The sequence below is a fragment of the Pipistrellus hanaki genome (assembly GCF_964339955.1).
Source record: "Pipistrellus hanaki genome assembly, chromosome: 17".
In the NCBI taxonomy this organism is placed as follows: Eukaryota; Metazoa; Chordata; class Mammalia; order Chiroptera; family Vespertilionidae; genus Pipistrellus; species Pipistrellus hanaki.
In genome coordinates, this window is record NC_140519.1 from 2990131 (window position 1) to 3002598 (window position 12468).

Below are 12468 nucleotides of genomic sequence, written 5' to 3' on the forward strand. Positions count from 1 at the left end.
CCAGCCAGGGGAGGGGAGAGGAGGTGGCAGGCACATGGTTGGACCTGCCCTCAGACCCCCAGTTGCCCAGGGCTGCCCAAGGCTCAAGTAACCAGGGCCAGCCGAGGCTTGCACTGCCGGCAGTGGCAGCAGCAGAGGTATGATGGGGGTGTCACCTTCCCCTGATCACCAGGTCGCCTCCCACCCCTGAGGGCTCCCAGACTGTGAGAGGAGGCAGGCCAGGCTCAGGGAACCCCCTACAGTGCATGAATTTTCATGCACTGGGCCTCTAGTCCTATATAATAAAAGCCTAATATGCTAAGTGTCCAGTCCTCTGGTTGTCTGTTCAACAAATGAAAGTGTAACATGCTAATGATATGCTAAGGTCACTCAACTGCTTGCTGCTATAACATGCTCTGACAATCAGGGGGCAGACAGTCAATTGGTCAACCAGTGGCTATGACATGCACTGACCACTGGGGGCAGATGCTCCAACCAGTGGGTTAGCACGCTGCTGGGGTTTGGCCGATCGGGACTGAGTGAGATTAGCAGGACAAGCCCCGGAGTCCTCCCTCTATCTCTCCCCAGCTGGCCAACATCCTGCATCCCTCCCTGGCCTCAATCATGCACTGGTGGAGTCCCTCAGCCTGGCCTGCACCCTCTCGAACGCTGGAACCCCTGGGGGGATGTTGAAGAGCCGGCTGTGGCCCAATCCCACAGGCCAGGCTGAGGCACCCCACTGGTACAGGAATCCGTGCACTGGGCCTCTTGCTTCATAGATATGGAATCTCAAGGACATGCCCCTATGGCCTGGCTTCACCCACCTGCAGTGATTCTGAGATTTGTTCATGCTGTACCATGAATCCTGACAAAGCTGATGCTGCTGGGGAGCTGTGTGCTGGTGGTGGGCCCCGGCTGTCTTTAACATTTCATGTCCTGCCTGACTGGGCACGAAAGCTTTCAGCTTCTGTGAGCCTGAAAAAGTCTTTCCTTTTCCTTCCTTTTTGAAAGATACTTTAACTGAGTATAAAATACCAAGTTGACAGTTATTTTTTCTTTTGGCATTTTCAAGATGTTCCTCTGGTATCTTCTTGTTTGCATTATTTCTGACAAGAAGTCTGTCTGATTTTTTTATTCCTCTATATGTAAAGTCTCTCTCTCTCCTTCCTCCCCCCTCCCTCCCTCTCTCTCTCTCTCTCTCTCTCTCTCTCTCTCTCTCTCTCTCTCTCTCTCTATTTTCTCCTTGTCCTTCAGCTGACCAAACTGATTATGGTGTCATTTTATTCATGAATCTTGTGCTTGAGAACCATTGAGTTTCTTGGATACCTGAGTTTATGTATTTTCCACCAAATTAGGAAAAGCTTTGTTCATTTTACCTTCAAATACTCTCCCTGCACCTCCTGGCAGGGACTCCAGCTACACATCATCGGCCACATGAAGCCGTCCCAGGCATCACCGATGATTTGTTCACTTTTTAAATGTCCTTTTTCCTGTTTCACTCTGAATAACTTCCATTGCTGACTTCAAGTTCACTCTTTTTTCTTTAGTCATGTGAAATCTGCTTAAATTTCCAGTGCAACTTAAATCTCACTTACTGTAGCTTTGATGTCTTAAAAATTCAATCTGAGTCTTTTTAAATATCTTCCATGGCTCAGTTTTTGAATAAAGGAGTGATACTTGTGAGTGGATAATGTGTAATTCAAGATGACATAGTAGTATATGTAAGCAATCTATGTAATTCAAGATTTAATATCCTATGTAATTTCACCTGTATTACCAATTTTTCTAGTGAGTGAAACATCACTAATCTAATTGATCAGCCAACAGTTGATTCAGAATCAACAGCTGACCCCACAGCACCTTCTCAGGTGTGCCCAGGCAAGCCGTGCAGGCAGCAAGGTCCCCGTGCAGTGCCCGCCCTTCCCCACGTGTGCCACGAGCAACAGGAAGACAGTGGCGGAGCCCAGCGCTCTGCTTCCGGAACCCGGACTTCGACTCTCACCTGGGCTCCGGGGGAGCCTAGGCTGAGCGGTGATGGGGAGCTGCTCCCAGAGGTCTCCACTCCTCACCCCTCCGCTCAGATTCAGAAAGGCGCCGACAGCACGAGTGTAACGGTCATCTCTGAGCCCGCAGCACATGGCTGCTGATTACCGTGGTCTCTACCGGCACTGAGCTGGCTGGCGGTCGAGGCCAATTCCAGGTGCTCCCATTTCGAGGTCCTTTGGACCCTAATAAACAACGGTGCCGGCACGTAACGTTTCTGTCCAGCCGTCATCCCTGGAGCAGACCCCCGTCTACCTCCAGGAGGTGCTGTCACCGTCCCTCTGAGCCCTTCAGCCCGTGCCACTCACAAGCCACAGGGGTCACAATCCATGTGTGAAAGGTCAGAACCAGCGGTGGCTGCGGAGGAAGCTGTTTGGATGTCCACGGAGCAAACGCAGATGCCAATGAACCTGGGCAGGGCTATCCCGGGCTCCAGGACCGAGCTGTTGCCATATTCACAGCCCCGTCCTCCACACGAGTGTTTTCTGTACCTCGGAGGGGGTTTCCGTGGTTTTGACCTCAATCTCATCGAAACCATTGCGCACACATTGGGTTCTGGGTGTGAAGAGTCTACTTTATTCCCAGTGTCACCTGCAGCTCCCCGCTTTCTAAGCCTTGTCTGCAGTGGAACTGAGCCCAGCGGAGAGGCAGCGGGACCGGGAGCAGGAGCTGCGGGCGATGGTGTGAAGACGAACGAGGCAGGGACATCAGAGCCTCACACAAGCCCGAGGATAATCCCTCAAGCAACGGGATCTGTTAACACATGGGATCTGTTAACATATGGAATCTGTTAGTTAACACATGCTGGAGATCCAGTGCGGAACGTTCCCGAGGGAAACGGCCCACGGACACCTCACGGGCTCTGAGTGTGGGCAGCATGCCCCTGGCATCCCCCCAGGAGCATGCAGTTGGGGGCAGGAGACCACATTCCAGCCCACACCAGCTTCCCTAGCAGGGGCAATTCGGCTTAACTAAGGACAAAGGACCTGCCCTGCCACCCCGCTCCCTGTGGAGGGTGAGGGGTGTTTGTCAGCGAACCTCACTCCGAGACCATCTCTCCTAAGTGTGTGTGTCCGCAGGGATGTGGCTCACTCACTCACCCTGCTCCCCGGAACCACCTGGTTTAAAAGCACTAACAGGACAGGGTGGGGCTGGGGGTGACAGCATCATAAGGCGGTCAGATTCTCATTACACTGTCACAGTCCCCACTGCACTGCCACAGCCCCCACTGCACTGCCACGGCCTCCACCCACTGCACTGTCACAGCCTCCATCCACTGCACTGTCACAGCCTCCACCCACTGCACTGCCACAGCCCCCACTGCACTGCCACGGCCTCCACCCACTGCACTGTCACAGCCTCCACCCACTGCACTGCCACAGCCCCCACTGCACTGCCACGGCCTCCACCCACTGCACTGTCACAGCCTCCACCCACTGCACTGCCACAGCCCCCACTGCACTGCCACGGCCCCCACTGCACTGCCACGGCCTCCATTGCACTGTCACAGCCTCCACTGCACTGCCACGGCCCCCACTGCACTGCCACGGCCTCCACTGCACTGCCATGGCCTCCATTGCACTGTCACAGCCTCCACTGCACTGCCACGGCCCCCACTGCACTGCCATGGCCTCCACTGAACTTTCACAGCCTCCATTGCACTGTCACAGCCCCCACTGCACTGCCACGGCCTCCACTGCACTGTCACAGCCTCCACTGCACTGCCACAGCCCCCACTGCACTGCCATGGCCTCCACTGAACTTTCACGGCCTCCACTGTCACGGCCTCCACTGCACTGTCATAACCCCCACTGTCAGGGCCCCCACTGCAATGTCACTGCCCCCACTGCAATGTCACGGCCTCCACTGCACTGTCACAACCCCCACTGTCACGGCCCCCACTGCAATGTCACTGCCCCCACTGTCACGGCCCCCACTGCACTGCCATGGCCTCCACTGAACTTTCATGGCCTCTACTGCAATGTCACGGCCTCCACTGCACTGTCACAACCCCTACTGTCACGGCCCCCACTGCAATGTCACAACCCCCACTGTCACGGCCCCCACTGCAATGTCACGGCCCCCACTGCAATGTCACGGCCTCTTCTCAGGCCCTGACCTCCATTGAATCATAACAATCAGCCAAGTTTCCATTAAAGAAGAAAAATCACTGCTCTTCATTTTTGTGGTTCATTTCTTACATATTTTTAAAAAGAGAAATATGTAAAGCCAATGTTTTAAAATCTGCTTTTGTTAAGAAATATTCACTAGAACAGTAAAATGGCACTATGCAAATAACTTATATGAAGGATATAACTTCAGTCTGAAACGCTGTGGAAATGGGATGTTTGCTGTCCACAATCTAGAAGGAGATCAATGAAATGTCTCCCACCTGCACTAACTGTGAGCCCCGGGACCGCATCGTCCTGGTGGCTGCAATAAGAATTCAGGAGACTCGTCACTACGGTGTGTGGTGCTGACCACACCAAGGCGGGGGCATGGCGGGCGGCCCACGTTCTCCTCACAGGGTCATGCCCAAGAAGTACTCATTTCCTCCCAGTTCATCAAATACGCAATCAGAGCTGTTGAGTGGCTCTCAGGAAACCCAGCTCACATCTTCAATCATGAGCCAGCGGTCCCTGATTTTCTTAAGCTCTGTGATTGGCTAGGACTCACTTCAAGACTCTGATTGCCCCCATGTCCTTGACTTTAAACTAGGTCCTTCCACTTTGTGCACAGCTCACCAGTGCCCCCTAGCCTTCCTCCATATTCCTCACCTCAGTCACTTACTGCAGGATTTTTCAACCTTTTTCATCAAAAGGGCACAAGGTAATTACTAAAATATTGCAGCACACCAAAAAATATATTTTTTGCCAATCAGACAAAAAAAAGTAGGTGTAATTTTGATACATTCACTCTTATGGCCATTGTTGTGTTGGCTGTTGTCATTTTCTATCTGACAATCTCAGGGGAAAGAGGTCAGTGCCCCTGACTAAATAGTCAGGAGCTGTACGGCTTGAAAAAGTCTTGCCCAGGTTAGGTCGCACAGGTGGTTAGAGCACTGTGGTCCATATGCCAAGTGCGGGTTCAATCCTCGGTCAGCACACATACAAGATTCGCAACAGATAGATGTTTCTCTCTCAAATCAATAAATTATTTTTTTTTTTAATTTCCTGCTGCACACCAAGTGCCACGCACACTACTGAACACCGCTGACTTCAGGGAAGGTGGCGCGGCTCTGAGACTCTTGGCCAGGCTCCCGGTATGTGGCTCGTGGAGACAGTCCTCGGATCCAAACCCAAGGATGCGCGTGCCAAACGGTCGCGGTGAAACACGCAGCAGAGAGCGCCCATTCAGAGCTAACTGCCGGGGGGGGGCGGGGGGGGGGGGTGTTGTCACATATGGTTTCAGGAAAATCTATAAATAACTGTCCCAGGAAAAAGGCAAAAGAAAAGTAGGCTTCCCACATATTGTTACTTAGCATTTTATCCTTGTAGCATGAAGTATTTCTGCTGTTCACATCAGCTGCACATTTTATAAAACAAATGCAATCTGATTTTTCACATTCAAAATCAAAAGTGTTGTAAAGAACAGAAATAACCCTCGAAGAGCATGTGCCAGAATCCCTCTCCACAAGGGCAGCAGGGACATCGGGACAAGCTGCATCGCCGGGAAATACCACGTTTCGCTGGCGGATGGAGACAGGCAGGCAGACGGATTTGAATTTCAAGACCCTACGTATCCCACCTCCCCACCCCTGCCAAAATCAGATTTTGCTCTTTTTCCAATTTGCCTTTTTATGATTGAAGTTCCACTAGGAAATGGTGTATATTTTTCAAACTAATATCAAATCATGTTTTTAACATTAAATTTTTTAAGTTGCCTACCTCAGCCAAAAATTGATTTTACAATTACATATAATTTGCTGTTGGTGTTTTGACTTCTCAGAAGGCCAGGATTATTTCCAACATGAACGGGGATCCCCGTGTCACCACGGACGATGACAAACCTTAGCTGGAAGCCAAACGGTCTGCACATCACTATGTGCATTTCAGAAATACATCCCAACACCCACCTCTGTGATCCAGTTGCCCCAAAACTTACAGAGCAAATGGGTGTATTTCCCCCCTCACTATGTAAATTACAGCCAGAGGCTAAATAGAACAGAATTTCAAATTCGGAATGGCACGGGACGGCTTAGCTGAGTCCTTATGTTTACAGACAGAAGCAGTGACGAAATGACAGTCCAAGATCAAAGCCACATGAGTCCAGAACCAAGGTTAGGCCTACACTCTGTCCTGGTCCGACCCAGATGCCACACTGCCCAGTACCGTCTATTCCAAGGGGTCATGGTCAAGTGTATTGTGTTTCAAACACTTTCATTGTCAAATTGTGCTCTGAACCTATCATTTCTCCACAGTAAGAAAAAACGTTAATACCTGTTTGCTCAGCCCCCTCCTTCCTCCACCAATTGAAAATAAAAACCCTTATGTTCTGAATTTGGGGTCTAATCCAGAGCTCTAAGTAACACATGGACCCTACTCTGTGGATGGGAGGCATGTGGGCCTCGGGCCAGTTAAAATAAACAGGCCTTCACCTCATAAAGGCCTATTTATCTTGCACGGTTTTAGGGAACATGAACAGATTTCAGCAAACTCAATCTTGCAAAAGAAGGTGTGAGCTGAACTTAACATTCTATGATAGTAGCAGATGACAAGACAAAATGTGAAAACCACGTTGCTGATCCAAACTGTCTAAGAAAAACCCATGGGAAGAAAATGTACTGGTGCCGGCTTGGTTGACTTCCAGTAGATCACACTTTTCAAAAATAAAAAAAGCATGAAAAGAAAATCTTCCTAAACCAGGTGGCATGTCCTAACCTGATAGACTTTTGTGTAATTAAATAATCTCATGCCAGTTACCTTTGAATCAACATTTATTTTTTATTAATGATAATGATAATGAAAAAGTATTGTGTTTAATCATGTGGAAGGCATGTTACCTATCTATCATCTATTTTTTATGCATCTATGTATCTCTCTGTCCATACACCCATCTATTGATATTTAATAAAAGCAACCTTAGGAGGTAGATACTGTGAGGATCCATTTCATAGATGTGCAGACTGAGGCCCACAGAGGTTGGGTTGTCCGTTGTTGACTTAATAATGTACTTGTCAGCTGAAGGGCTAAGAGTAGAACTCAGCAATGTGGTGCCAGAATTGTGCTCTTACTCCCCACACTCTCCCACGGTAAGGAATGCAATGACTGACTCATTCACAGACACGTAAACATACTGTGGTGGGAAGTAACATGAAAAATTACCTTCTCAATTTGAAATTTACATACTGAAGGATCAGAAATTCCTGAAGGAACATAAAAAAGAAATTTTACTCATCTGACACTGGATAAATTTAACTAATTATTCAAATGTTTAATGGTTCCTTTTTTGTTCTGAAATCATTGCTATGGGTCATTTATCAAATATTGTAGAAAGGTAACACTTGGAGTAGGCTGTGAAAAAAATGTATATAAAATAACTGATCAATCCAATTTGAGCGAAGAACTATACCAATACGCAAGTGCATTACAATTTCCTTATTACGTAATTACCTGAGAGGGGATGAGCAAGAGAAAGGAGAAACTTTAGATTTGTTGTTTTCAACCTGACTCCAGAGATTAAGGAGAAAGAGAAAAGCCATTATTAGCCTGGTCCTAATCGCTGTGACCAGGAGAAGCTGAGGGGGCCCCCAGCGGGCGCAGCCAGGAGGGCGGGGCTGGTTCTTGGCTGTGGCCCCTCACGGGTAAGGCAGGAGGCAGCCTGCCTGCTGGCATGGGCAGACCTGCAGGGCCTCCTGCATGTCCCTCACCAGGTGTCCCGGCAGGCAGCTCTGAACGTCCGGCAGGCAGAGGGGGTCCCGCGGAGCAGCGGGGAGCAGAGGACCCCGGCCTGGCCATGTCTGGCTCTGACATGCAGAGGGCCATGGGTGCAGGGGCAGCCGGAGCGGGCAGCAGCCTGCATGGCCCCGTCGTGCTGCCCGGCCTGGCCCGGGCACGGTGGGTGCAGTGAGAGTGTCCCTGCTCCAGGAGGCCACCCAGCCACGGGACACCATCCTTCCAGCCCAAGTAACGCTGACCCCTGACGTGAGGAGGAGGCAGCGGATACGAAACAAGTGGCCAACACACGACCTGTAAATCTGCGCACAGAGCTCTCCCTGCTTCACTGCTGTCTCCACCGGCAGAGCTGCCAGCAGAGGCCGGCCCGGCGGCGGAGTGAGTGGCACTGAGTCGGGCCCAGGAGCGGCTGCGGGGGAGTGCAAGAGAGCTGCACCTGATTCACAGCGTTTGTCACCAAATACCCTTTTGAAATTCAGAATCTCTCTTTTGTCTTTAGTTAAAAACAACAAAATCCTTTTTCCTCTATTAAGGTTTTTGTCACAATAAAATACTCATCTTCCTATACCTTGATAAGTGCACCAGGCAATTATGTTTTGATTTTACATTAAATTGGCTTCAAATAATCTCCTCATTCGAAATGTGTGCTATTGTTTTAAAAACAATAAGAATGTTGCTCACTTATTGACATTTGATAAACTGTCAAGCTGATGAAAGTTAGTAGCATCATAAATTCTTCCAATCTCACCGCAAGAACTCTCGCCGTGTACAGACCAGAACAAAGCTCCGGATGGCGGAGTCCACGAGGACAAGGAAGGGATGCCGGTGACAAAATGACCTTCCGGAGCCCACAGCTGCCAACCCGTGGCCCACACCCAGCCTGGTCACCCAGCGACACCTCCGGTGCCCCGAGAAGTCCTCCGCGCTGCGGCCACCCGACGTGGACCCGACACCGGCCGGCCTCTGAGCGCCCCCGGGAAGGCGGCACCGGGTGCCGGCCCCACGCCCAGGGGCAAGCTGAGTGGCCTTGCGGATGCATCCCTTTCTGCTTCTTAAAAACAAAAGGACCCAACAGTGTGCACTGTTCCTCTCCACGCCAGGCTTCTCCCATCTGTGACACACATCTCCGGCTCTGAGACTGCAACCTCCAGCGCCTGTGCTCTTAGAAACCCTCCACACCCCCACCTCCGGGAGAACAATAGAGGCTTACTCCCCATCTTAGGACGGCTCCTCCTGGGGTGCTGGCCAGGGAGAGAGCACTGCAATCTCAGAGGGCAGCAGGGAGGCGTCTCCCAGAGCTCCTCCACCTGCAGCCTGGGTGCTCCTGGGCAGGTCCTCCCAGGACCAGGTCCTCCCAGGCGGGTGCTCCCAGACGCAATGCTCAGAGTCCACGCTGGGGACACCACCTGTGCAGGCGGCCCCTTAACCGCACCCACAGGACGCCGGGCCCCACTTCGGCTGGAGCAGGAGGAGCGCCAGCGGTGCTGCTCCGAAGACGACAGGCCTGTTCCATCGGCTGTCCTGCCGCAGGAAGCATCTAATGAAGCGCCAGGCAGAGGGACCATCCCTTGGCGCCTCTCCGCCTGCCAGTCTCTCGGGGTGGCCTCACCAGGCCACACGCAGGACGGCAGAGGCAGCGGCTCCCTTCACTGCCCTAACCGGGAAGCCAGGCCCACGCTGTGAGGAAACTGCCAGAACACACACCAGGGAGGCAATCTCCAGATCTCCACCAATCACCACTGGAAGAGCCGTTTAGGTCTCAGAAGACACTCGCTTCTAAGCTCTCAATAATTCAGTCTTTGCAGTCTTTGCATGGTACAATAAATACCGATGGAATAACCTAAAAGCTCTAAAAATGGGAAAATACCTATTTTTTCCATTAAACCATTCCCCATATATCTTGAAAAAAGAGGAGATAAAATGGAAATTTAAAAATATTTTTGTAAAAGCATAACTTTTTTCTTGCATGATGATGTCTGCACTGACTGAGGGATTCCAACTATGAAGAGATACAGTCAAATGAATGGTGAGCCTCAAAGGGGGATTATTCACCGTGAAAGCACTGGTGCTACTACCCCCAAGGATGTCTGCGAACCCAGCCCGCAGGCCTCCCTGGCCACAGACACCCCCCCCCCCCGCCCCGCCTCCCCCAGCACAGCTGTGCACAGGACTGTGCCTGACAGCCTGCACCTTCTCCCGCAGCCTAGGAACCACTCCATCCTCCTCTCACTACACAACCTCCTGACTGAAATCCTGCCAGGAGCCTCCACCCTGGCTGTAATCCCATAAATCCCAATCTGCCCTCACGAACAGTCTGACACTCGGCACTTTCCATCTCTCTTCCCACCCAGAAAAACAAAGTGGTATTTTTCAAAGGGTTAAACCTCCTTGATTTTCAAGTTGAGGTTTTTGCAAAACATCATCAACCTTAACATCTGTAAACTTCTCTCACTCGTTGAATAATAGTTGCTACTTTTCAAATACTGTTTCTCTACCGCCCACTCGCTGCACAGCCCTGAGCACGGTTTCCAGAAACTCGGAGGAAGTCACGGCAGCACGGCCCTCGCACCTGGACTCGGGGACTCTGCACGTCAGTCTGTTCAGAGAAGCTGCTCACTGAGCAACAGGTCCTGCTGGTGTGCAGACACACGCCCCGCAAAGTGGCCGGGAGCTGGGAAGGGTCTTCTGAGGTGTCAAAGACAGAGACCACTGGCCCGGAGCTTTTCTGATTCCCTCGTGCTGCCTCTCCGTGCTGTGCATGGAGAGCCTCTGGAGCCCAGGCGGCACAGCTACCAGCGCTGCGGTGCCAGCCGTGCCAGCAGGCCACTTTGGCAGACGTCTAAGTCCTTGCCCCTAACTTCCCTTCGGCTTTGCGTCTGTCTGTTTCCAGAGCTGTCCAGGCAGAGCCCAGGACAGTCTAAAACCTCCTTGTTTTGCCAGAGGAGTGTGAAATCAAATTAAAAACACACCTCAGAACTATTCCATTGGGCCACGTTGATGTTCAGGACGGGGGAGGGGAGAGGACACACTGAAAGAGCCATGCCACGTCCTCTGTGTCTCAGCCCCGGCCCGGCATTAACTCTAAATGGAAAACGCCTCTGTCTGGTCAAGTGTTTTGTCACCAAGCAGCGCAGTCACACAGAGCAAGTGCCCCTGCCCTGGAGCCGCTGTTAGCCTCCTTTGTTAGCCTGGACCGGAAAGGTTCCTTCCCGGAACAATGCCCGGGCAGCGGGGATGGCAGACGCCGGTCCCCGGTCCTGGGTCCTGGCTCCTGGGCAGCTGGCTCACCCTGAACGGGAGCTGAGCAGCCTCCGGAGCCCGCGACAGCCTCTCCTGGCGGCAGCGGGACGCGCCGCTCAGAGCATCCTTTGTGCAGCGGGATAACGGACTCTGTCTGCGCGAATCCATCACCGGGATGGAAACGCGCGGCGAGCTCTGCCTGCGGAGGGACGCGTGCAGGCGGCGGCGCTGGCAGCCGGACCCGGGGACTCCAGCGTGTCAGGAGCGGCCCAGCCGGGCAGGCGGCCCCGGTCCTTACCTCCACATTGAAATACTGCTCGGCTCCGCAGACGGCGGCACACACAATCCACAGCAAGGTCTGCAGGAAGGCCGCCCCCGAGGGGCGCAGGACGCCCAGCCGCCTGCCAGCGCCCGAGGCGAGGAGCATAGTGGACCGGCTCCGGGGACGGCGGGCTCCGGCGCGGCCCCTTCCCCGTTTCCTGCCCGGGTCCCGGTGGGCAGAGCCCGCAGGTCCTCGCCGCCGCCGGGCTGGGCCGCGCTCGGCAGCCCGAGCCACGCAGGCAGGTCAGCGGCGGCCCGCGGTCACCCCCGCCGCCGAGCGCCGGCCCGGCCCGCGCCCGTCCCCCGCGCCGCCCGCCCGCCCGCGCCTCCGCCGGCTCCTGCGGAAGGGCCGCGGCGCGTCCCCGGAACGTCCCATCTGCATGGCCCCGCCCCTGTCTTCCCGCCGGTCCGCGGCGCCGGCGGGCGGGGGCGCGCGCGCACACAGCCTCGCGCCGGCACATGCAGCTGCACGCACGCGAGCACGCACATCTCACACACAGACACACACCTCACACACACACACACACACACACACACACAAACACACATCTGTGCGCGCGCGCACACTCCCACATCTCCACATCTGTGCGCGCGTGCGCGCTCACACACAGGCACACACACAGGCTCAGGCACTGACTGGCACAGAAGGACGCCCACGGCCGAGCACGCGCGTCTAGGAGCTGCTGAGGGAGCCTCCACTGCTTCTTGGAGGCGGCAGGGCAGGGGGGGGGGAGTTCCGGGCGGGAGGGGCTCTGAGCAGACCTCCACCCCCCCTTCCAGCCCACAGGCCGGTCCGCGCCCCAGAAGCAGGGCCCTCGGAAGCGGCGCCCCTCCTGCCGGGACCTCAGGCGCCAGGGGGGTCCTGCTGGTCCTGGAGCCCCTGTCCCATCCAGCGGCCGGAAGGTGGGATGAGCTTGGGATGCAGGATAGGCAAGTCCTAGGGTCCAAACTTTCGTGGGGTCTAAGGATGGAGCCTGTGGCCGCTGTCCCG

General features: G+C 53.6%; 1 protein-coding gene across 1 annotated transcript in view; it reads right to left on the minus strand.

Moving 5' to 3' along the window:
• MMP16 (matrix metallopeptidase 16) overlaps positions 1–11809 on the minus strand; it is a 138772-nt gene extending 126963 nt beyond the window's left edge. Inside the window, exon 1 of the mRNA XM_084864786.1 lies at positions 11455–11809. Within this exon, the coding sequence (XP_084720912.1) occupies positions 11455–11583 (129 nt within the window). The 5' untranslated portion in view covers positions 11584–11809. The remainder of the gene's footprint in view (positions 1–11454) is intronic.
• Between the last annotated feature and the right edge of the window lie 659 nt (positions 11810–12468).